A 24553-nucleotide genomic window follows, 5' to 3' on the forward strand; every position below is an offset into this window, starting at 1 on the left:
ATCTGTCTGTGTGTTCATATTTCAAAACTAGTGGACTGATTTTCACCAACAAGGTGCATTCAGATGCTCACAGTGGACTGATTTTTAGCATGGTGACCATACTTAAATATTTTAATTTAATTTATATGGTCTGGCATTATCTTCCAGCATAGTGAGAGTTAACTGGCCTGTGATGTATACATCTTGCATACAAGAAGAGTTAGCCAGCCTCGGTAACTGGGTAACCTAAAAACTAGTAGTTGAACTTAGAATTCTGATTCTGAGGTCTTCCCTGCCCTCTCCTAAGAGTTTCACTGCCTGTTCCTAGATTGCCCAATACCTCTGTGACATCAGAGCAGCTAAGCCAATGACGGCTAGTAGATCTGTGGCAATTCTGTTTATCCATGCTCCACTAGGATATCAGAGCAGTGGTGGCACCAGAGAAAAAATTAGGGGTGCGGAATGGCAAAGTACACTTATGGGTGGGCAAGATGTGTCCTCCACATTAGAACTCTGAAATGGCGGGGGAGGGGCACTTGCATCAGAGCAGATCAGCCAGGGACATTGAGAGACAGAAATAATAGATCCTGAGAATGCAGGAGTGAAGAGTTCAGAGCTGCGGTCCAGCACTGGGGTGGGGGTTCCTTTAAGGCGCAGGAGGGTTTACTTATCCCTCCCATGGCTTTCCCCTCTCTGGTGCCCATATTTCTTTGAGTAATCTTCTAAAAGCCTTTTGCAGCAAAGCGAAAGAAGGGGCGGCAGGGAGATATCCTGCCGCTCTGTTTACTCAAGAAAATACGTGTGTGTGCATGCACAAAAGGCTTCTTAAAGCTTTTTGCACTGCACGCAAGCGGGGGAAGGGGTGGCCGGGAGGTATCCTGCCGCCCCATTACTAAAAGAATTGCTGCAGCAGCAGAGTGCCGGAGAAGGGGTGCTCAAAGAAATACTCAGAGAAATTACTCAAAGAAATATGGGCACCGGAGGGGGGAAGCGGCAGGAGGGATAAGTAAACCTTCCCCTGCTCTTAAGGGGACCCCCCACCCCGAACCACCTGAATTCGAACCGCCCATGTCCGGACCGGTCCGGAGGCCTGTAGAATGGCCTCTGGACCGGTCCGGGCATATCACTATTCAGAGGATGAGGAAGGGAGTGCCAAATGAATGGGAGAAGTTTTAAAGCTACTTAAATATATGCTTTCTTCTAGGACTTGAGATTGTGCACTTGGTCATGAGGATGAATTTTATTTAGATACAGTATAACCACCTTTTTTTTGTTTTGCATTGTACCTGCCAGTAGCATTTTCTTTCTATATCATTTCATTATCTCTCCTAATATGTAAAACCTTTAATACTGCTAAGAGACTAGAATATGAAATTAACATTTTGTCTAATTGCTCTAATAACTATTACTCATAGTTGTTTTATAAATTGGTTTTTGTTTTTGATTGTGGTTCACACATGGATTAGTAAAATCTCGAAAGGACCATCTGTTTTGCCTTGAGGTGGTGGGAGATTGACTGGGGAAATGGCTATAGCACCCACCATTGAAATGTGATCATCTCCAGAATGAGCAGGAATACAGAAATGACATTTAGTTAAAGTGTTGTGAATTCATTATTCATCTGGAAGCCAAGTAAAATTATACTTAGTATTGTACAGTATTGTCCAGTGTTGAAGCAATTTAGCACCCTCTTGCCTGTTGGCTTCTCAGAGCATCTAATGGGCCTCTGTGGAAAACAGGATGCTGGATCTGGCCTTGGGCCTGATTCAGCAGGGCTGTTCTTATGTTGTTAGTTCAAATCTGACATCAAATTAAGAACCTCAGTTAAATGACAATTCTGACTACTTGTGTTTGAATATCATGGTGGCAGTGGCATGCTTTAAATGAATTTTATTGCTTAGAACCAACAACTTGGCCTAACTTGATGCAAGTGTAAATTTTCAAAATGTCTGTTTGTTCATTTTGCAAATAGACGTTTAAAAGTGGGAACAGACAAAATGAGGGCTCTTCCAGGTGGCAATAAACTGTGCTTTGAAAGCAGCTTGTGAGTGAGTTGAAGGCAAGAGCTTATACAGCACCCACAGACTCCTGGTGTCTTTTCCAGTGCAATCTCACTCACAGTTCACATGGCCAACAAGGCACTAGTTGCAACTTCCACAGCTCCACCTACTGGCCAGCTCTTGCTTTCTGTGATTAACCCACCACTTTTCAGCATGACTGCTCTGATGAATAGGGAGTAAAGGTAAAGTGTACCATCCGGTCGATTTAGACTCCTGGCGCCCACAGAGCCCTGTGGTTTTTCTTTGGTAGAATACAGGAAGGGTTTACCATTGCCTTCTCCCACGCAGAATGAGATGATGCCTTTCAGCATCTTCCAACATCGCTGCTGCTCGATATAGTACCAGCGGGGATTCAAACCGGCAACCTTCTGCTTGTTAGTCAAGCATTTCCCCACTGTTCCACATAGTGGTGGGTTAATCACAGAAAGCAGGAACTAGCCAGCAAGTGGAGCTGTGGGAGTCACATGAGGCCCCTGCTGGCCATGTGACCTGTGCGTCAGATTGTGCTCAAAGACAACAGGAGTCTGCAAGAATATGTGGATCCTGAATAAGCTCTCACCTTTAACATGAGAGCCAGCGTGGTGTAGTGGTTAGAGTGCTGGACTAGGACCGGGGAGACCCGAGTTCAAATCCCCATTCAGCCATGAAACTAGCTGGGTGACTCTGGGCCAGTCACTTCTCTCTCAGCCTAACCTACTTCACAGGGTTGTTGTGAAAGAGAAACTCAAGTATGTAGTACACCACTCTGGGCTCCTTGGAGGAAGAGCGGGATATAAATGTAATAATAATAATAATAATAATAATACTCATAAGCTCTTTTCAAAGTGCTGTTTTTATTACTCTCTGGAAGAGCCCCAAGTTTGACTCAAAAAAATGTTTTGTCTTCCCATAGTCTTATTGGATTTGTCTAAGTCACACAATTATGTTCTTTATAAAGAGTGTACTGCACAATTAAAAGTCACCTGACAGCAAACAGCTGCAGGAGTCCATAAAATATGTCATTGACTAGCAGAAAAAGCAACTGAAAGTAGGGGGAAAAATCTGGAATCATAATTGCATCTGCAGCTGTATTAATGATAAAGTAGCTACAGTAACTTTTGTTCTTACTGCCCTTCCTAGGGCATCTAGGATTATTTTAACATCAGTTACCCTTGGATTTATATCCTTGATTTACTGTATTCTTTTAAATGTTTGACAGTTGGTCTGTAGAATCTCTTTTACCCAGTCATTAAAAGTAAAACCTTCTTAAAATCTGGAAATATTAGCATGCTGTGCTGTGGAAGTAGAATTACTATGCACTAGGACTGATAACATCAATGTTCCTGAATTTTAAGAACGTAAGATCTCTGTAGGGATCCATGGTCCCTCACAACTAGGTCTTCTGCGCCTGTGCAGGAGGCTGTTGGAAGAATCTATAGCTCCATATAGGCGCTCTCTGGCTCTTTAAGGTGTAGTGATATCGGAGCCTACAAAGCTGGCTGTAGAGCACCTCCCTCTTCAGTTCCTTCTCATCTGCCGCTTGTGCTGTCTCGGGAAGGATCTGTTCCTGTTCCTTCATTCTTGTGAGAAAGTGAATATTGTTGTTTGGTCTGTTTTCTTGGTTTTGACTTGGACTGTTTTCTGACAACTCCCTATCTAATTCCCTGTGCTTTGACCTGGACTGTGGTTTTGACTATTCTTCTGCCCCTCAGATTTACTGTTCTGTTTGGATGTTTGACCTTGGGCTGTTTTTGACTGCTCTCTGAACTGTGTTTCTAGACTTGGCAATTTATCTCTGATTGGGCTGGCCTCAGATAGTTTTTTGGACTTGGCTACGTCTACTCCTAAAAGTTTTTAAAGCTGTGTGACCTGCAGGGGCACTATGCCCTCCTCTGACAGCCATGCTGATTGCCTCATATGTTAGGGGGATAGTCATAGTACCAGTACCTGCAAGGTCTGTTTGTTATTTAAGAAAAAGACCAGGGAATTACGACTGAAGGTCCCTTTGTATGAAAATATTCTCTGTCGGGGGACCCCGAGGCGCCATCACCACTGAAGTCGGTGCCATCTAGCCTCTCGGTGTCATCAGCGACCACCGCAGCACTGACCCCATCGACTTCCACAGCGTCTTCAAGTACAGGTTTTAAGAAGCCCTTGGCGAGAGCCCGTGAGCAGTCCCGGAAACATAAGCATGGCCAACACCACTCATCTATGGGAGAGCCACACAAGAAGTGTGAGAAGCACGTGTTGTCCTCGACACCGAGTTCAACATGGTCTATTTTGCCGAAGTCACACTCGGTCCAGAGTTCGACGCCTAAGATGTCTACGTCGTCTACCATTAAGACTCTGTCGCCTTCTACAGCGCAGCCGTCCACTTCATTTTCACCTCTGCCTTTGTACTCTTTGAAGCCTCCGATGTCGGGAGCTTCAGTTTCGACCCCCTCAGCGTCAAGGGGCTTCAGCACTCTAGGACATTCTTCACGCTCAGTGCTGACCCCACCAGCATCGACTCCTACTCCTTCAGTTCCGAGGTGTTCAACATCTTCGACGCCTGTGCCTCTTGTTTCAACATCAACTCCTTCAGGACTGAGACACCCGCCCTCATCGACATCAATGACTTCGACCCCAGCATTGATGCCACCTACTGTGAGGTCAACACCACAGACGAGGACCTCTCTCAGCGCCATGTCAACTGCTCTTTATCTCTCGCCTGTACGCTTGGCGCCGCCTTAGCCCATTGTCACCTCTCATGAGCTGACACCTGCCTGGTAGTCTCTCCACCTTTTGCCGCTGCCGCCTGCTTCATCTTCTTTAAATTCTCCAGTACTGGCAAACCTACTTCAACAAGAACTGGAGCACCTACTCAGCTCTGCAAATTCAATGCCATCAGGCTCCACTTTCAAGGGTTTCAACTTCTCCCAAGGTCTTGACACTGATGAACCCAGCTCGCCTCTGCCTATTCCCAAAACTCCTACGGGTGGCCTTTCCACCTTGATGCTGGTTTGTCCATTGGCTGTTCCCTGGAAGGAACATTCCACTTTCCTGCTTCTCATGTCCCAAGGCACCCCCTGGACTATAGCAGCTCCCCAGGGGCCTTTGACCCACCACATTTGAGGGCAAGGGAGCATTTCTGCATTTGCTCCCTTTATAGCTCCCCGGCATTGCCATATGACTTCCAAGAATATAAGCTATGGAAATAGATACACCTTCGAGAGACCCTTCCAGACCCTTACTCTGGGTCTGGCTGATACATTTAAACACCTTGCCACACCATCTGTCCTTTTGAGGCCTGCTACACCGTTGCCCAGGGCTCCACCGCCTCTGTGTGTGCTATCATGCAGGTAAGCCTGCATCTGCTTACTTGAGGATCCTGATACTGATGGGGAGTCTTCTTATGCATCCAGCCCTGACTCTGAGGTCTTGGAAGCTTCACCGGGCACGTCTCTGGAAGATTTTTTTAAAAAATTCAAAAAAACTTTTGAAAACCCATCTTTTCGCCCAAGCTTTCTCAGCTTCCTAAATTTTTAGGTTTTAATTTCTGATTTATTTTTAAATTGTTAAATTGTTTTTAGTTTTTGTATATGTTTTTAACTTGTTTTATGCTATTGTTAAATGCCCAGAGATGAAAGTTTGGGGTGGTGTACAAATTTGATAGATAGGTAGATAGATAGAATAATAATGTAACTGCCCAACCATCTAATTCTTCAACAAAGGAGACAAAATCTTACCGAGTGCAAATACAGAAGATGGCAAAGGCCCTAGGCCTGGAGGCTTCTCCTCCTGAGTATATGATCAAAGATCCTGTTCATGGCTGCCTGGCTTTTACATTTGTAGTTCACCCTATGGCACTGCCTATGCTTCTGGCCTTAGTCACTGCTTCTAAAGCTGCTTGGTCGGCCCCAGTGACATCCACTCTTCCTTGTAAAAAGTTGGAGAGTCTGTATCAGGTCCAAGAGGCTTCTTGCCCATTTCTGTTCAAACACCCGGCACCAAACTCGCTGGTGGTAGACTGCATGCTGTAAGGAAAGTCCACACGTAAACATTCAGCACTAGTGGATAAGAAGATGGCAAGAAGTTTCTACTCCTTAGCTTGCCTTTCCTTTAAAGTTGCCAGCTACTTGGCCTGCATGACCAAGTATCAACTGTCCCTCTGGGGCACATTGAAAGAGGATGTTGCTGATGTTTCTGAGTCCTTTAAGATCAAATTCCTATTGACACTCCAAGTCTGCCTATCTTACCAGGCATCATCTGAGTACAGCTAAACACCTAACGGAAGTGGGGTCCAAAGTGCTGGCTGGGTTCATCACTCTCCATCGCCATGCCTGGCTCAGGTCCACCCCTTTTTGGAGCCAGGCATGAAAGATGAAATGGAAAATCTGCCATTTGGCGAGGCGCTATTCTCTAAAGACACGGACGAGACGATGGAGAAACCGAAAAATTCTAGATATACTACTAAGACTTTCACTCAATCTCAAACCTCGTCTTTCTAGCATAGGTACTGCCCTTATTATAAGCAGCAATACCAACTCCGGCCTTCCCAGGACACGGGAAATTTTAGAGGTGGGTCTAGACAGTGCACTAGGCACCCCTTTCATCAGTGCCAAAAGGGCCAACAAAAACTGAAGCCTCAGGACCAATCCAAGCAGTCCTTTTTAACGACGAGGACCTAGAAGTATCTATCCCCATTCCCTCAGCCTCTCTCTATCTCGCTCCCTTCCTGGTGTCAAGTGACATCAGATGCCTGGGTGTTGTGCATAGTGGCCAGTGGCTATGCTATTGAATTTGATTCTCTACCCACCCATGCGAGCATAAAATATACCCACTCAACTACTATCCTTAAAGAAGTTTCTTCGCTGCTCCATAGAACCATTCCCTCATCTTTCATGCATTCCAGCTATTATTCTAAATACTTCCAGGTTCCTAAGTATGATGGCGGGATCTGTCCCATTCTGGACTTAAGGGAGTTGAACAAATTTATCAAAATTTCCAAGTTTCACATTATCTCCCGCCTACTTTCACATCTTCATAAGGCCTCAGCATCGCCAATTCCTACGTTTCTGCCTGGGCACAAGGGCGTACCAGTACAAAGTGTTCCCATTGGCCTTTGTACTGCCCCTAGAGTTTTCACTAAGTGCATGGCGGCCGCCATTGCCTATCTGCGGGGACAGGGAGGGCTAGGGAGAAGTCTATCCTGTTGTTCAACCTACAACTTACCCTATCTCTGGGGCTCGAAGATCTGAAGATCTGGGGCTGTGTCAATCTGAAGAAATCTGTCCTGACCCCCCAAGCATGTCATTCAGTACATCAGTGTGATCCTGAATGCCAACCAGAAGCATGCATACTTACCTGTAGAACACACCCAGGCCATTTCCTCCGTGGTGATCGCTTTCCAGTCTTCCCTCAAGCAGTGTGCTCAGTCCATCCGACTTCTGCTGGGCCTCATGACTGTGGCAAACGCACGCTTGAGGATGCAGAGACTGCAACTCTGACTGCTGGCTGTCTTCCATCCAAACCTAGATAGTCAAAACAAGTGGTTAGTCATTCCAGAGAATATCTTGCGAGACCTGCTCTGGTGGTCTCTGCCTGATTCTGTTTCGCAAGGGGTTCCCTTTCGGGATTGAACCCTACAATATCAGTCACTACCGATGCTTCCATGCAGGATTGGAGTGCACACTGTGGTTCCCTCAGGGCACAGGGCCTTTGGAACTCCCAGCAGCAGGAGCTCCATATAAACTTTTTAGAACTCCTAGCATTTTTCCTTGCTTTCAAGGCATTCCTACCTGTTATCCAGGGCCAAGTGGTTCAGGTCCATATCGATAATACTACAGCTATCACCTATTTGAACCACCAAGGGGGAACTGTATCTAAGTCCCTGAACAACCTTGCCCTGCAATTGTAGAGGTGGAGCCTGAGATTTGATATCCTACCCATGTCTATACATATTAAGAGGGAGGATAACAATTTGGCTGACTCCCTTAGCTGGGATCTCTCCTTCTCTACCCTTCATGAGTGGGAACTGAATGACTCTGTTCTGTCAGATGTGTTTGACTCCTGACAATGTCCCTGACATTGACTTATTTGCTACCGCACAAAATGTGAAGTGTCTTCTGTTCCGTTCTAGGGTGGGCATCAGCCCGCACCCACTCGGGGATGCCTTCCAGCTTCAAGGGAAGGAGAGGTTGTATTATCTTTTCCCCTCCTTCCCGCTAATGTCTAGAGTGGTGGGGAAGATATTGCAAGAGTGCACACAATGCATCCTGGACTGCCTCTAGTGGCTCAGGCAACCCTGGTTCTCAGCTCTCTTTTTCGCTCTGTGAAACTGCTATGCATAAAGACTGCCTGCCTTGTGGCCATCACGTCTGCAAGACATTTAAGTGAGATTACGGCTCTAAGGGCTGATTCCCCATATACAAAATTTTACCCGAACGAGGTGGTCCAGCATCCAGACCCTGCTTTTTGTTCAAAGATTGTTTTGTACTTCCATATCTATCAGGACATCTTTTTGCCTACATTCTTCTGATCCATCTACACCTCTCGAGCGTTCTATGCACTTCCTATATGTCCTCAGGTGTGTCCTTTATTTCCTGGATCGTACAAAGGCATTTAGGCGTTCAAATAAGCTGTTCTTCTCCTATGCAGGAGCTAGTAACGGTTTCACCATTTCTAGACAAAGATTGTCCACCTGGCTGGTGCAACTGACTTCCTTTTTTAATAAAAAGCAAGGCATTCAGCAGCCCTCTAAAATTTGGGCGCATTCCACTAGGTCCATGGCTGCCTCAGTGGCCCACATGTCGGGCTTCAGTATGAAGGACATTTGCAGGGCTGCCACCTGGTCCTTGGACCTTCCCTTTGTCTGTCACTATGCTGTGGACTTGCGTTTTGCTTCAGAGGCCAATTTTGGTCAGGCGGTCTTGAAGTACTGTAACTGCTAGCACCCCCCACCTCTTTACGGGAGCTAGTCACTCACCCAGTTGTGAGGGACCATGGATCCCTACAGAGATAAACAGGTTGTTTACCTGTACCTTATGATCTCTATGGGGATTCATGGTCACTCACAACACCCACCTGGCCATCCCCTCTGCTAGCTTGCCATGAACTGTTTACTTACCTAGGTTGCTGTGGCTTATCTGTTGTCCGTCCTTCGCAGCAGCCGATTCAGGAACCAAAGAGGGAGGCGCTCTACAGCCGGCTTTGTAGGCTCCGATATCACTACTCCTCAAAGGGCCAGGGAACATCTATATGGAGCTATAGATTCTTTCCAGCACAGTATTCTTCCAGTGACTGCTGCTGGTCTTGCACTTGTTTCTTTTTAGATTGTGAGACCTTTTGGGATAGGGACCCATTTTATTGTTCCTTTTGCTTTGTAAACTGCTTCATTGTTAATCATACTGGCCTAAATCCAGACTAGTGTTATGGTACCATAATTCTGTTGAAGTTTTTAGCATGTCACCTAAGTTCATGTAGATGTAACTTAAATATCCACATATTCCTCGCCTGCTTCATTCCCTCTCCTTCCGTTGTTTTTCCCCATGTCGCTACCTATATTTTAAGCCACTCAGGGCAGGACCCTAATCTCTCATTCTTGTACACTGCCATATATGAATGGTATATACAAAATACTATTTTCTTAATCTTACCCTTCCTCCAGGTAGCTCAGGGTGGTGTGTATGTGTCCCATTTTATTCTTACAACAACCCTGTTGTTTAGCATAAGCAGGGGTAGTTTCCGGAGATGTGAAGGCTCCGGCAGGGTAGGGGGTGGGTGAAGTTGTATGTGTGGGGGTGTAGTTTTGGTTCTTTCCCAAGGTCAGGCACAGGAACATTAGATTCTTTTCCAAAAATTAAACATTTTCCCTCTTAGAATTATGGTTGAAATGGTTTACAAGACAAAGCTTTATAATATTATAACTTCCTGCTCATTGATCTTTCAAAATGCACTCTAACAAATATGTAATAGGAACATGCTTATGTAAAATAATGAAAAATTAATGTTTTAATCCTGTATAATAAATCTAAAAACTCTCAGATCCAGACACATTTTGGCCTTTGCCCCTCACAAGATGCACTGTCATCTTTATTAGAGGAACATACAAACCTAGATCATTCATATATATATTTGCAATTTGTTTAGTATATGTATGAAATGTAAAAGTATAAATTCCTTAAAAGAAAATTGTATGTGCTAAGCTGTACATAGTTCATTTTGTATTTTTAAAACAGTAAAGGAAGTTTAAAGATGATAAAAAATATATATCGCATAGATTTCAGTGTGCCCCCCCCCCCCCCCGGTCTCATTTTTCCCAGGGAAAAAAGCTGTTTCCTTCCCCTAGCTTCAAAATTTCTGGAATTTTACATTTCTGGTAGTTACTACCTGAGCGAGGAGTTAAACCCAGTCTCTCTGGTTTTAGACTGTCATTTTACCTATATGCCTCACTGGTCTCTTTGTGTGGCATAAATGATTTCTTCCATCTTCTGCTTATATTCAAGCAACTTTCTTGGAAACGTTTTGCTTTTAAATCCTTTTACCGGGGGAAACATTAAATTTATTTTCATTGGCAGAACGGCCTTCTGCAGGTACACAGAGGTATTGTCACTTCAAGTTTCTCTTTAATAATACTCTTACCTGACAGTTGTAACGAGGAGATGTTTCCCAGCTTTTTCAATGCATGCTGGTTGAAGTTGAGGATGGGGGTTGTTTCTGAAAGGCAGCAGTCCTTCAATTTAAAACTCACCAGACATTGAAACTCTGGTCTACTCATAGCAAACTGACCACTGTCATAGATGCAGGGTGAATTTGGGGTTTGGCTCCAAAAGATCTAATAAGGGCAGATTTCCCATTGAAATGAATCGCAAGTGGAGCCTCTTTTGCCCTGGGAAAGCTTCAATTCTGGAACACTTTCTTGTTGTATGAAATTTAAAAGAGGCTTCCTGTTTTTTGTTCATTTGGAATTTCCTTCTGTCTGTAGGCTAATCAAGCTTATAGTGACAGCCCTTCTTGCTGCTGCTTAGTAGGTTTTTTGTGTCTGTGAAGGAAGAAGAGGGTGGAGTCTCCTGCTTCCTTATATGGGGGAGGAGCTCATGAGGGGTTGAGAGAAGGGAGATCTCATTAGGTCCCCCATGCAATTGGGAGTGCAATATGACCTGAACTGGGTCTGGTCTGAACTGAGCACAGGGAAGCTTGCCTCTCTAGTCTTTAGAAACTTGTGATGTGTAACAACGAATTAGTTTAAACTGAACTAATGGAAGTTTTTTTTTGAAACTCTTAAAAACCAGAAAGAGACTTCTGTCGCTCTCAACTAGTTAGTCAACTGTTTTTGCATTGTGTTCCTCTTCTCGCCCCCCCCCCCCCGCCTCACCCACAAGATGAGTAGTTCCAGGACTTGCTTTGATGCACAGTCTAAATATACCTTCGGTTTGCCTGGAGGTACATCCTTGGACACACTAGCCCTGTTTCATGGTAGAGATGGGAATTAAATTTGTAATGGATAGCTTTCTGTAACCTGGTCTCTTTAAAATATAAAAGGATGGGGCAATAGTGCCAACCACAGAGACGCAAGTAATTCACTTCTGGACAGATACATTTTTATAATTGAAAACTGGTTTCCTGAGAAGATGAAAGCAGCGTGTGTTAAAAATATACATATACTACTGCCAAAATCTAGGCTGCTGCATAACTGAGATGTTAAATATGCTAATGAAAAGCAGTAGACCTGTTTTAAAGAGAAATGCCACCCCGTTTCTGTAAAAAATATGCAAAAGAGTGGGATCAGATGGTTCTATCAAATGTACTGCTACTAGATCAGCTGACCATGAAAAATATCTTCGTAATGGCATTAACTTTGGAAAACTTTACACGAGGGTGGAATGTTTTTCCTTTTACATTATGCAAAGTGAAATGCAAGATTGAATTTGGCAAAATGAGTTAAACATTTTGTCAGTGGACCTATTTCTTGCCCTTCTATCCTTTCAGCAAATAAATAAAGCTGAGCAAGTATCTTTCCGGTTGTTCAAGTTGAGAAATACATAATTATGATGGGAGGTCTTTTTCTGGTACTACTGCATATCAGCACAATACTAATTTTGCAAATTGGCTGCTTTCATTGAGAAAATACAATCATTTCATACAAAACACACAGAGCTTTGGCCATTTCCCATACCTTTTGTATGGAGGCTGGTGACCAGTGGGTGGGTGGATGTAGCAATTTGTGCAGCTAGTATGTCACTTCTAGATTGAGAGTATCATGCAGAAAGACACTTTTGTTCAAGGGCTGTTTCCCATGCACACCATCTTATGCACTTAAGCGTTTTGACTGGGAGTATGGATGGATGCTATGTAGACATGCCTTGTGCTGCTGAAATGTTTCATCAAGCATGTTACATTCCAAACTGTTATATTTTGGGAGCTAGCTGCCATAATGGTATGTCTGTTGGTATGACTCCTGGCAGTATGTCTATAGAAAAATATTTTTGTGATGGTATGGGCCATTCCCACACATGATGGTTAAAAAGGATTCTCTGAACCTCAGATGGATTTCTGGATAGTTGTCTGAAAGCCAGTTGCATCCAAAAGGAACCCTTTGGCTATAAACACTGGGTACAACTACCCCCAATCTCCCGGAAAAATGAGGATGGATAGCTTCATGAGTGATGCTATCAAGAGCTCTTACACTTATGAACGTTAGCAAGGATACTGAGTATTTGAAGCAAATTGATGCTATGTTTTCCCCACCCCTTCTTTTTCTGTGTAGCTGTTTTCAACCTTCCAGGTGAAGTGGAATGGGTGAAGTTCAACGTAGACTCAAATGGTTACTATATTGTGCAATATTCTGATGAGGATTGGACTGCCCTAATTAAACTTCTGAAGGGAAACCCCTTTGCTCTAAGTTCCAGCGACAGAGCCAATCTAATCCAAAACATCTTCAGTTTGGCAGGGTAATTCTTTACCATTTCATTTTTCCTCCAGACAGGGTCTTAAAAAAACACATCTAGGTCATTAGGAAGACAGTACAAACTTAACCTGGATGTGTTAATTACTATTGATCTTGATGTCCACTTGTGTAAATGTGGTTTTCCGTAAGACAATTATAAAATTGCAAATGTTTTAGGGTAGAATTTTTGTTTTGTTTTCAAAAGACAAATGACAGAATCAGTGACCAGAGTTAGGGACGCATGAACATGGCCCACAGTAGATCATAACAGCACTTTTAGTTTGATTTCTTCTCGTTTTGAGCCCACCTGCTATAGAAATTTTCCCTGCAGGTAGCAAATATAATAATATTAATAAAGGAAGTAAAGTTCTTATTCGTGCAAAGGGTGACCAGGCTAGCATGAAATTGTTCTCCAAAGTACTAAGGAAAGCTTTGTCTAAAGCTTATAATGGTATAAAGAATTATGGAGATAAGGCAGCATGTGGACAGGGGTGTGTGTGTGTCAATATTTGTGGATCCTCCCTTCCTAATGCAGTCTCCTATGTTCTCAGAAAATATGTCTCTGAGAGTCCCCCAACCCTCTTGGACATATTTTTTGGGGTGCAAGGGACATCAGAGGAAAAAGGATTGCCAAAAGTTGCCTCTCTTCCCTTGTGCGAGCAGAATGTTCTTCTTGCAGAAGCAGAACTAGCCTAGATGCTATCCACTTTCATGTTTAAGAATGGGACAATCTTTTTTAATCATTCCATCACAATATGCTTTAAAAGGGAAACTATGCCAGTCTGTTTCTTCTCAAACAATCTCATGCAGGAAAATATCTTTTTTAATCCACATCTTTAAAAACTATTGCAGTAGTTTACTTTTGCCAGTGGGATTATTTCAGAACCAGTTGGGACAAGAATTTTTTACATTAAGAACTTTCTTAGGAATTAGTATATTTTACCACTAGAGTGTTAAGTGTGTGTTTAGGATTTGGATATTATTCAGGATGCTTTATTTTTTTTCTAATATACCTTTAGGCTAGGACAGGTATCAATAGCCAAGGCCTTTGACCTGATTGAATATATAATGAAAGAAAACAGTACTGCACCAATTGTACAAGCTTTGTACCAAATGAGTCATATCTACAATCTAGTTGATAAAAGAAGACTGCAGTACCTTGCTTCCAGAATATTGGTAAGTCCTTGAAATTAAGTAGATATTAACTCTCTGCGAAAGCTTCAGAGTTCCAATGGTGTAGTAGGACAATTTCTGAATCAAACCTTTTATAGGGCAACCTCTCTAATTTTTATAAATTGTGTATGTAATGAAACTTAATTCAGTTAACAGATCCTGTCCCTTAGAAGTGTATTGCAGTCTTCAACAAATGCACAGGCCATCTGCTTGTAACTGCATCTTTTGTATCCCAGGAGCATAGAGATAGCTACCCCAAAGAAGCAAGAAGAAACAGATGGTTCCTTTGCATTCTCCCCCCCCCCCCGGTCCTTCTAAAATCCATAACATGCTGCTGCTTATTCTAGTCATATGGTGAAGAAGGATGATGCCTGTAAAGACACATTCTGAACAAACCTATTAGTCTTTAAAGTGTTAGTCTTTTAGGTGCTAAAGGTAAAGTGTGCCATCAAGTCTATTTTGATACCTGGCACCCACAGAGCCCTGTAGTTTTCTTTTGGTAGAGTACAGGAGGGGTTTACCATTGCCATCTCCCACGCAGTATGCAATGATGCCTTTCAACATCTTTCTGTATCGCTGCTGCCCGATATAGGTGTTTCCCATAGTCTGGGAAACATGCCAGCAGGGATTTGAACCAGCAACCTTCTGCTTGTTAGTCAAGCATTTCCCTGCTGCGCCATTAGGTGCTACAGCAACCTTTTTGTATGTACAGTTCTGAACTTATTTGAACAGTTTTGAACTCCCCTTAAAATCAAATAACCTAAATAAAGTTCAGCAAGTAATTTAAAAATAACTTTGATATTGAGGGATACATCTTTCCATTATTTCAGTGCATGAGTACTCCAGTGAAATCTGCTCTTGGGGACTGGGAACAGCATTCTACTGTTGTTCAGTAGCTTTTCTTGATTTTATTTTCTCCTCCCCCCCTCCCCCCCTCCCTTTTTTTTTTGGCTGCTGTTCTAGAGTAAGATAAGAGACCTCCTTGGAGACAAGATTGAACAACAAAAGTGGACAAGTGAAGGGACCATCTTGGAACAAGAGCTGAAGTCCAATCTACTAACCTTTGCCTGCTCCCATAACTTGCCAAATGTGACAACCTGTAACACAGCTGCTGAGCTGTTTGAAAAATGGAAGAACTCCAGTGGCACAACAAGGTAACTTTAAAAACAACCCTGGGGTTGGTTCCCTGCCTCTGGCAAGTGTCCCTGCCACCTTCTGCCTGTGGGCAGTCACACCAAAAAGGCACTTTGTGGTAGTGTACCAGGAGTGTTCCCTGCATGTAGTGGCAGTTGCTCATGCCCAGCTTAGCAGGGGCCAGAAGTCAACACAAGCAGGCTTTTTAAAATCACTATAGTCTTTGCTTCCCAATTGCTATGAATCCAAATGAGAATATGTCTATGCAACAAACTGTATTGAGAAGTTATCACTCATACCACTTTAGCTAATGCTTTGATATGGCTGCCTTTTTCTTTTTTACTCACAAAAGTTTGTACACTCTCTTCTGTTCTCTCTGTAGCCTGCCCACAGATGTTATGAACATCATATTCAGAGTTGGAGCAAAAACGGAAAGTGGCTGGAACTTCCTTTTAGCCGTGTATCATGACTTGGCTTCTGAACCAGAAAAGCTCAAAATCCTTGAAGCGCTCGCCAGCTCAGATGACGTTAGAAAACTGATATGGTATGAAGCCTCCCCCCCTACGAATGAAAATACTAATCACCATCTTTGTCAGCTTTTTTCCAGTTTATGGTTGCCTTTTGATTTTTAGCAAGTCTACTTGATTACTGCATGTATCTTTGTCACTGTAAAGGGTAGTCAAGAAAATATGAGAAACACTTGATATGCTTTCTCCCCACCACCACCACCTTGTGAACTGGAGAGACACCATTATTCATCAATCATAGTGTTGGTTCAGATTTGAATACAGCAATTTTCTTTGAATCCTTCCTTTCTCCTTGCTTATGATGTCCCTTATCAGCACACGTTGCATTGTTTTCTGGTGCAGTGTTTTCTTGTAATTAGAATACAGTTAGACTCTCAAAGTTAGGAATATGCAGAGTCTCAAATCCTGGGATGAAACATTTAATTGAGAGATCCAAAATTCTGAAATTTTTCTCCTTCTCCCAAGTGAGAAGGATAGGCAGTCTTCGCTAAAAATGTATAAAGCAGAAGTTTAGTTTTCTCTCTAAGCTTTTTGTTTTTGTTTTTCCCTCTCCGTCGTCCTCCACTATTGCTGGAGGACCCCTTTTCTTTTCCCTCCTTTGGATGGAACACGCCATGTGCGTGCTCCACATTAGAATCAGGAAAGAGAAATTACAGCAGGGCCTGCCAAAGGTTCTTTTAAAGCCAGCAAGCTGCTCTGGAGGTCGCAGAGCTAAGCTTGCAGTTTGGGAGGGGAGAGCTCCCAGCAGAACATGGGCCCTGCTGAACAGCTGTCGGGCGGCGCTCCAGAATTTCCACCTACTCAATCAGGCATTTGGGGGCCAGAAGAAAAAGAGAACTCAGGGCAGAGCGTGTGCCCCGCTGAACAGCTGACAGGCGGTGTTCCAGAGTTTCTGCCCACTCAATCAGGCGTTTTGGTGCCCGAAGGAGAATGGAGCATAATCCACTTAAGAAGTGGATTATGCTCCCCGCCCCCCGCCAAACAGCGAATGGGTGGCACTCTGGGGCTCCCGCCTGCTCAGTTGGGTGCGTTTATCAGCAGGGGGTCGAACCAGGCTCCGACCTCATTCCCACCCACTGCCAGCTCCCAGGGCCGAAGACCCTTGTTTGATCCAGCACCGTGGCTTCCACCTGCTCCCTCAGCTGCTGAACCCAGCTTCATGCAAGCACAGATGGCCTCCACAAGCAGCCCGCAGGGCAGCTCCCCAAAAAGTCAGCAGCCACTGGGAGGATCTGGCCAGGGGGCAGCTAAACCTTCATCCACCAGGACCATGGTGACCAGGAGTGCTGCAGCTGGAGCAGGCATGCAAATGGTGACATCTGGCCATGTTGGGCCTTCTGAATTATCTAACACCCCACCACCCAGGGGGACCTAGCCTGCCCCAGCTCTCTCCAGTGCTGCAATCCCTCAACCAAATGCCACCTGCTTGGTGCTCATGGTTTGAGGATCTGTTGGCGCAGTCTTCTGAACACTATGATCAATTAAAGTCTAAAAAGTGAAAAGGGCTCAGAAGGGAACAACCACCTTCCTCAGGAGACCACCTGTCTTCTGTTTCTGAGACTCCAGTCCCTAAGAAGGCAAAGAAAAAGTGCAAGCACATTAAAAAGACAAAAAGGGACGTTCTAAGTCTAAACAGAGGGGAGAAAGTACCCATTCCTCTGAAATCTCAGATCATGATTCTCCAGACCGCAGGGCCCCCACAACCAGAACTCCTGTGGGGCCTCTGTACAGGAATCCGTAACACCCACCAAACAAAACGTCGTTGGCACTGATTCCAGTTACTCCTGTAGATGAAGAACCAATTCCAAGGGGAGACACTCCAGAGGACCTTGGGGGAACAGACCCTGACCAACCTGACAAGGAGAAGGGAGAGTGGTCAGATGGACAGGAGCCAGAGGACTCAGAAGCACCCCAGAGATTTTTTTTTTTCAAATTCAATTTTTATAAATTTTAACAACCGTAATATTATCATTCATTACAAATACACACAAAAAAGGTGGACTTCCCGCTCATATTTCTTCGTGAATCATCAACTATAAAATTTACCCTTGCTATAATAATAGTTCAAAATGTAAATTCAAACCCTTACAAACATAATTAATCTAACCAACCTGCGATTTTTACTAAATGTCAAACCCTGCTGTCAAGTCCATAATAGGAAAATAATTCTTTAGATACAACAAAAATGGTTTCCAATCTTCTTTAAAACATTTCAAGTTTTGATCTCTTAATAGTGCTGTAAATTTTGCCATCTCTGCATATTCCAAAATTTTTATCAGCCAGTCTTCTTTTGAAGGCAGTTCACTGGTCTTCCATTTCTGTGCATATATAATTCTAGCTGCCGTAGAGGCATACATAAAAAATGTTAAATTAGTTGTAGAGATTGCACCTTGTGTTACTCCCAGCAGGAAGGATTCTGGCTTCTTAGGAAATGTCATTTTAAATATTTTCTTTAATTCATTATATATCATATCCCAATAGGCTTTAGCCTTCCCACAGGTCCACCACATATGAAAGAATGTGCCTTCAAAATGTCCACACTTCCAGCATTTGTTTGAAACATTTTTATACATTAATGCCAATGTTTTTGGTGTCAGATACCATCTATACATCATTTTATAATAGTTTTCTTTTATAGCATAACATGCAGTAAATTTTAAATCATTTTTCCATAACTTTTCCCAGGCTGCCATTTCTGTATTACGCCCCACATCTTGAGCCCACTTTATCATAGTTGTTTTAATACACCCCCAACAGAAGCCCCAGTGGTCCAAATGCTTTCTGGCTTGGTCCTCTCCAGGGATGGGTAGTCCACCCTCAAACAACCTGTAGACAGGTGCATGAAAGGGGCCATGAAAAGGTCACATGACTCCTCCACTTTAGCAATGAGAGCCTCAGCAGCTGCTTTCATGGTAGCCAGAGCTTCTCTCATATGGCTGGACGATCTCATCCAGGACCCGGTCTCTGACCCGGCACGTTTGAGACACACCCTGTTAAAATTACACAAGGTGCAAGCCTTTATCTCTGACTCCACCCTTGACTCCATGAGGAGTCAGGAGCTGCTTCAGTACTGAGCCGCCGGAACCTGTGGTTAAAATATTGGCGTGCAGACCCTGCTTCTGAGACGATTTTGGTCACAGTACCTTTTGATGGGGGGAAAACTCTTTGGGGATGCAGCCTTAAAGAACATTTTAGTGGAGTCCAAAGATGATAAGAAGGCTATGCTCGCCTCATTACATAAACAAGACTACCTGCAGGGGAGGTGTTCTTTCCATACCTTTCACCCATTTCAGTCCTCCTTTTTCTCTCAGGGAGCAGGGTTTCAGGTCTCAGCATCCCTTCTGGCAGATCCAGACCTTCCAGATAAGGGTTTGAGGACAGGGCAACTTTTTCCACCCAGGGCAAGCAACCCAAACAGGAATCCTGACTCGGGCAGGTCGCCCCTGGGTGGTCACCTCTCCTTTCACTTACACGTTTGGGAGGGCACCACCTCAGATTGTTGGGTACTTGATGTCATAAAGGGGGGCTACTGCAGAGAATTGACTGAAAACCCACCTCACTGCTTTCTACCCACCCCAGCCTCCTGCCTACCTGCCAAACACAAGGGCCTCCGGGAGGCGATCCAACATATCCTATCGATCAGGGCAATAGAAATTGTGCCAGCAGACCAACAGGGAGTGGGTATTTATCCCATCATCTTCACCGTGCCCAATAGGTACAGCTCCCTACGGGCAGTTCTGGACTTAAAATACCTCAACCGTTTCATGAAAAGGAGGAGGTTCCGTAATAAAGGGCACTGCCTTTTGGCCTCTCCTCAGCTCTGCGCACATTCATGAAAGTCCTGGAACCAGTCATAGCACATCTCTGATTTCTAAGGGTCAGGATTTTTGTTTATTGGACGACTTGTTGGTCCAGTCTCCGTCTCTACAGTCTGTCCAGAGGGACCTCAACATCACACTACAGGTTCTACAGGCCCACAGGTTCCTGGTCAACAGGGAGAACAGCCAGTTGCATCCTTCGCACCAGCTGCTACACCTGGGCATTGTGATAACTACAATACCGAACAAGCTCTTCTTACCACCAGAGTGCAGAGCCACCCTGGAGACAGAAGTCCATCAGGCCTTAATACAGAAGTCTATGCCATTACTCTCCCTTTCCAGGATCCTGGGACTGATTATGGCAACCTTGGATTCAGTGCTGTGGGTGCATTTCCACCTGCGACCCTTGCAGTGGTTCCTGCTACCCCATCACCTGGAGATTGTAATGAAATCCACCAAGCAGGTGAGCCTTCCACCCAAAGTGCTGCAATCCCTAAGATGGTGGACTGCACCTCTCAGTGGGTACGGTGTTTCTGGACCCTCCACAAGTCATCATAGGAACATAGGAAACTGCCAAATACTGAGTCAGACCATTGGTCTATCTAGCTCAGTATTGTCTTCACACAATGGCAGCGGCTTCTCCAAGGTTGCAGACAGGAATCTCTCTCAGCCTTATCTTGGAGAAGCCAGGGAAGGAACTTGAAACCTTCTGCTCTTCCCAGAGCGGCTTCATCCCCTGAGGGGAATATCTTGCAGTGGTCACACATCAAGTCTCCCATTCAGATGCAACCAGGGCAGACCCTGCTTAACTATGGGGACAAGTCATGCTTGCTACCACAAGACCAGCTCTCCTCTCCTCCTCTCCATCGTCACCATGGACGCAAGCAAGCACAGGTGAGGTGTCCACTGCCTCCATGAGTTGGCTCAAGGAAAGTGGGTGGTCAACGAAAAGCAACACAGCATCAACTGGCTGGAGCTCTGAACGATCTGATTGGCACTTCTGGAATTCCACCACATGGTCCAAAACCAACATATACTGATCTGCACGGACAACACCATGGCGAAAACACATGTCAACCACCAGGGAGGAACCAGGTCAAAGTCTCTGCAGGTGGAAGCAGTTCTTCTGTTCCGGTGGACCGAACAAAATGTGGTGACAATAACAGCCCACCACGTGCAAGGTGACCTGAACACAGTGGCAGACTGGCTCAGCAGGAAGGAAATAGGAATGTGCACGGAACCAGCAGTGGCTGATTTGATGGCGAGGGGGTGCAGCTTTAAGAGCTGGGGAGGATGCCGCCCCCGTCGCATCCCCCCCCCATCACGGTCCCCCACTGGCACTCAGTTTCTGAAACATCCATCGGGGTAGCAGCATACCTCCCCACCACCCCCTTCACTATGTTTTCCAAAAGTACCCAGAAGTAGTGGACATGCCTGCGCAAGTCATGTAGCCCCGTTCTGGTCTTGAAGGCCCTGGTTTTCAGAACTCCCAAACCTGGCAACAGCAGAACACCTGATACTTCCAGTCATGGCAGACCTACTTCAGCAGGGCCCAGTGTACCATCCAGTTCCAGGCTGGTTACAGCTAGCCTCCTGGAGACTGAACGGCGCATCTTGAAACAGCATGGCTACTCTACAAAAGTGCTTGACACGATGCTGGCTTCCAGACGCCCTTCCACGAACAGGATCTATTAATACATTTGGAGGGTGTTCCTCCAGTGGTCTGCAAGATATGGAGTTCCTAAAGGGGTAGCTACCATGAAACATCTGCTGCAATTTTTTCAAGACAGTCTGGACCAAGGTCTCTCCACAAATACATTGAAACGGCAGGCCGCCGCCCTGGTCGACCTCATTTCAGAGGGCTTGCGATAGTCCAAGCTGAGACACTTGCATTTGAAGCGCTTCCTCAGGGGGGCAACCCTAAAACTTGCCTTTTTGATTGCTGTCACATCGGCATGTAGAGTGTCTGAGCTCCAGGCCCTTTCAGTTCACAAACACATTTGTATTTAAAAAAAAGAAAAAACTCTGTGAAGCTCATCAGTGACCCCCCCCTTTTTTTTACCCAAGGTGTCCTCGCCATTTCATATGTCCCAGGATGTTGTATTACCATCTTTTTGTCCAAAATAGATACATCCAGCAGAAAAAGCTTGGCAAAAGCTGGATGTCTGTAGGTGCCTGAAGACCTACATGAAATGCACAAAACACATCCAGACTGCAGAGTCATTGTTTATTTCTTTTTTGCCTCAAAACATGGGTCAGGCCATGCCCTCCGCCACTGTAGTTTGGTAGCTCAAGGCGTACATTGCCCTAACCCATGAAACTCAGAATCTTAGGGCCCCCACTAAAGTGTTCATTCAACCAGGGTGGCCACCACCTTGGCTACGTTTTCTATGACTGCTACGGCCGCTGACATTCGCAGGGCGGCTACAAACCTTTATATGCACTACAAATTGGATACCTTCACCTCTGCTCAAGCAGCTTTTATGACACGGGTACTCCAACAGGTCCTTTCTTCAGAGTAGGCATGTGTGCTCCCCCCCAGTTGGGCTGATGGCTGTGGTATGTCACCACTCAAGGAGATGCCCTTGGATGCCAATAGCAGAGAATGGAGCATTGGTTCACTTACCGTTAAGGCGTTTTCTTGCTGCTGCATCCAAGGACACCTCAACCCACCCTTTTTAGTACATGTGCCTACTCCACAAGGACCCTCGGGGAGTATTTCTAAATTATCTGCCTAGAAAACAAAGATTCTCATATGGTCCACCACTTTAATGGACACTGTCAGTTTTCATTAATTTTTATTAATTTTCTCTCCGACATACTGTTAGTTTCCAGCCTTTTGGAGTGGGGGGGGGGTTGCTCCTAGTTAAGTGTGTTTTCTGGTTATTTCCACTAAGTGTTTTTTTCTTCTTCAAAGCACTCTTGGCTTTCCTGGCCTAAAAGAACTGGGTGGGGCCATGCTTCTCCACCTCTTAGAGACTCTAGCTAATTTGCATAGTCCTGCCTTAGGGAGCCACATGGAGAATCATAACCCACTCAAGAGGATTCCCTTGGATGCAGCAGCAAGAAGAAGCTTTCACAATAAGTGAACCAATGCTCCAATTTCTGTGTTTCAGGAATTCATGTAGGATTTTTATGAAGTCCTCTTAATTTTGACCTGGATGTGGCAATCCATATAACATGGTTAATTAGTGGGCATTTTTTCCAGATAGAAAGTTTTATATTTGATACTTGATATATAGTCAAGTATTCGTAAATAGTGGCTGGACTGCTATGAATTGCCTGGCTCAGATCTCTGAAAAGTCTGTCTATTGTATTGCATTTAGTTAGTAGAACAGAAAATTCTCCAGAATATTCTCTTCAATTCTAATTTATGCATTGGCAACTATTCTTTCCAAGTCTAGCCCAATTTGCTTTTTCTTATAGGCTATTGAAAACAAGTCTGGAAGGAGACATCATCAGATCACAGGATTTTTTACATGTTATAACTACAGTCAGTCAGAATTTGCCTGGACATTTACTGGCCTGGGACTTCGTCAAAGAGAATTGGAACCAGCTTATACAGAAGTAAGCCTTGCACTTCTTGAACCTCCCAGCATCCATGAAATTGATCTCTTCTCATCCATGAATTTTATTTCTCTGTGAAAGACTTAAGTATGTGCTACATTGAACAGGGGCATGGATATAACAGCAACGGTGTGCAACTGAGGCAGGGCAGCATGTCGTTTCCCCCACTCTGTGTGCATGGAGAACATTGCTGAGCTGCCCCTGGGGGCAGGGCGGTTGTGTAGCAGAAAGGTGGCCACAGCAAAGTCTGGTGGCATGGCCCTTTTGGGCATCAGAGCAGGGGAATGCCCTGCCTTCGAGTGGCAGCAGGACTTCACTGCCTGAGAGCGAGCCCTGCCCTGCTGGAGTGCGGCTATCCTGGGCACAGACAGTGGCGGTGGTGGCAATGATTGGGTAGGGTAGGCAGGTGGCAATGAGGGGGTTAAACAACTTGGAGGAAAATAAGTTGATTTGAATGTTGGCTGTCTAGTTAAGAAATATTGTAATTCATTATGAACCTCCAAAACAAATCAGGTGCGAATGAAATATATTTTGAATAAACATTGTCCTGCCTTGATTTATTCTCCTAAACCTCAGGTTTCACCGTGGATCATACACCATCCAAAACATTGTGATCACGACAACTAGTCAGTTCTCAACACAGGAACATCTGCAAGAGGTTTGTCAGATCAAGTATTAGAAAAATATTTGTCCCCTTTTTAATCTTCTCTGTGACTCCAAAATATGTTCACTGTATGTTCTCTGTTTAATGGTCATGAGAGAAGGGTGGATACAAGGGGCACTGGGTTTTTTGTTGCTCTGTTCTGAATGTCTTTTTGAGAAAGAAAGAAAGAAAAACTGAATAAATTTTAACCTTAAAAAAATTAAGTTACTTTCATTGATATTCCCAAGGTGTTACCTTGTAGAGGCTAAGATTCTGTACCATGATAGTCACTTCATTAAATGCATACTCTTGGTGATCCCACACAACCGTTAGTATGATGTGTTGTGAAATTTGGAGCTCTGCTTGTGAGTTCATACACTTTATTACTTCTGCAATAAAGACAATTTCAGTATTGGAGCCTGTTCTCATGACCACATCCTTGAGTAGGACGGCATTAACCCAGGAATCCGTGGTCATTTGGGAAGCTGGGAGGCCTCCCGCTCCAGCAGCTCCGAACCTGGAGAGCCCAGATCCATTACCCAGGTTAAAAGTTAGGTAGGAGGGAAACTGAGCCTGTCCTGCCTTCTCTTCTGGTTGTTTGTGCTGCCACATGGCTTTAAAATGATTCTGGGCAGCCAGAAGCCAAGTTACCCATAGAGTCCTGTGGCTGGCGGAGCGAGGGAGAGGAATGCTGCTGCAGTGGCTGCCTCTCCACTGTTCCTGCAATGCATTGTGGTATATGTGGA

General features: G+C 44.6%; 1 protein-coding gene across 7 annotated transcripts in view; it reads left to right on the forward strand.

The window, feature by feature from the left end:
• Positions 1-24553, forward strand: part of LNPEP (leucyl and cystinyl aminopeptidase) — an 82283-nt gene that overhangs the window by 51604 nt on the left and 6126 nt on the right. For all 7 annotated transcript variants that reach the window (XM_053296112.1, XM_053296111.1, XM_053296113.1 and 4 more), the window contains 6 exons: positions 12766-12949; positions 13965-14121; positions 15082-15272; positions 15635-15796; positions 23024-23164; positions 23741-23822. In XM_053296112.1, coding sequence (XP_053152087.1) covers positions 12766-12949; positions 13965-14121; positions 15082-15272; positions 15635-15796; positions 23024-23164; positions 23741-23822 — 917 coding nt within the window. The remainder of the gene's footprint in view (positions 1-12765; positions 12950-13964; positions 14122-15081; positions 15273-15634; positions 15797-23023; positions 23165-23740; positions 23823-24553) is intronic.

Source organism: Hemicordylus capensis, chromosome 2 (genome assembly GCF_027244095.1).
Source record: "Hemicordylus capensis ecotype Gifberg chromosome 2, rHemCap1.1.pri, whole genome shotgun sequence".
In the NCBI taxonomy this organism is placed as follows: domain Eukaryota; kingdom Metazoa; phylum Chordata; class Lepidosauria; order Squamata; family Cordylidae; genus Hemicordylus; species Hemicordylus capensis.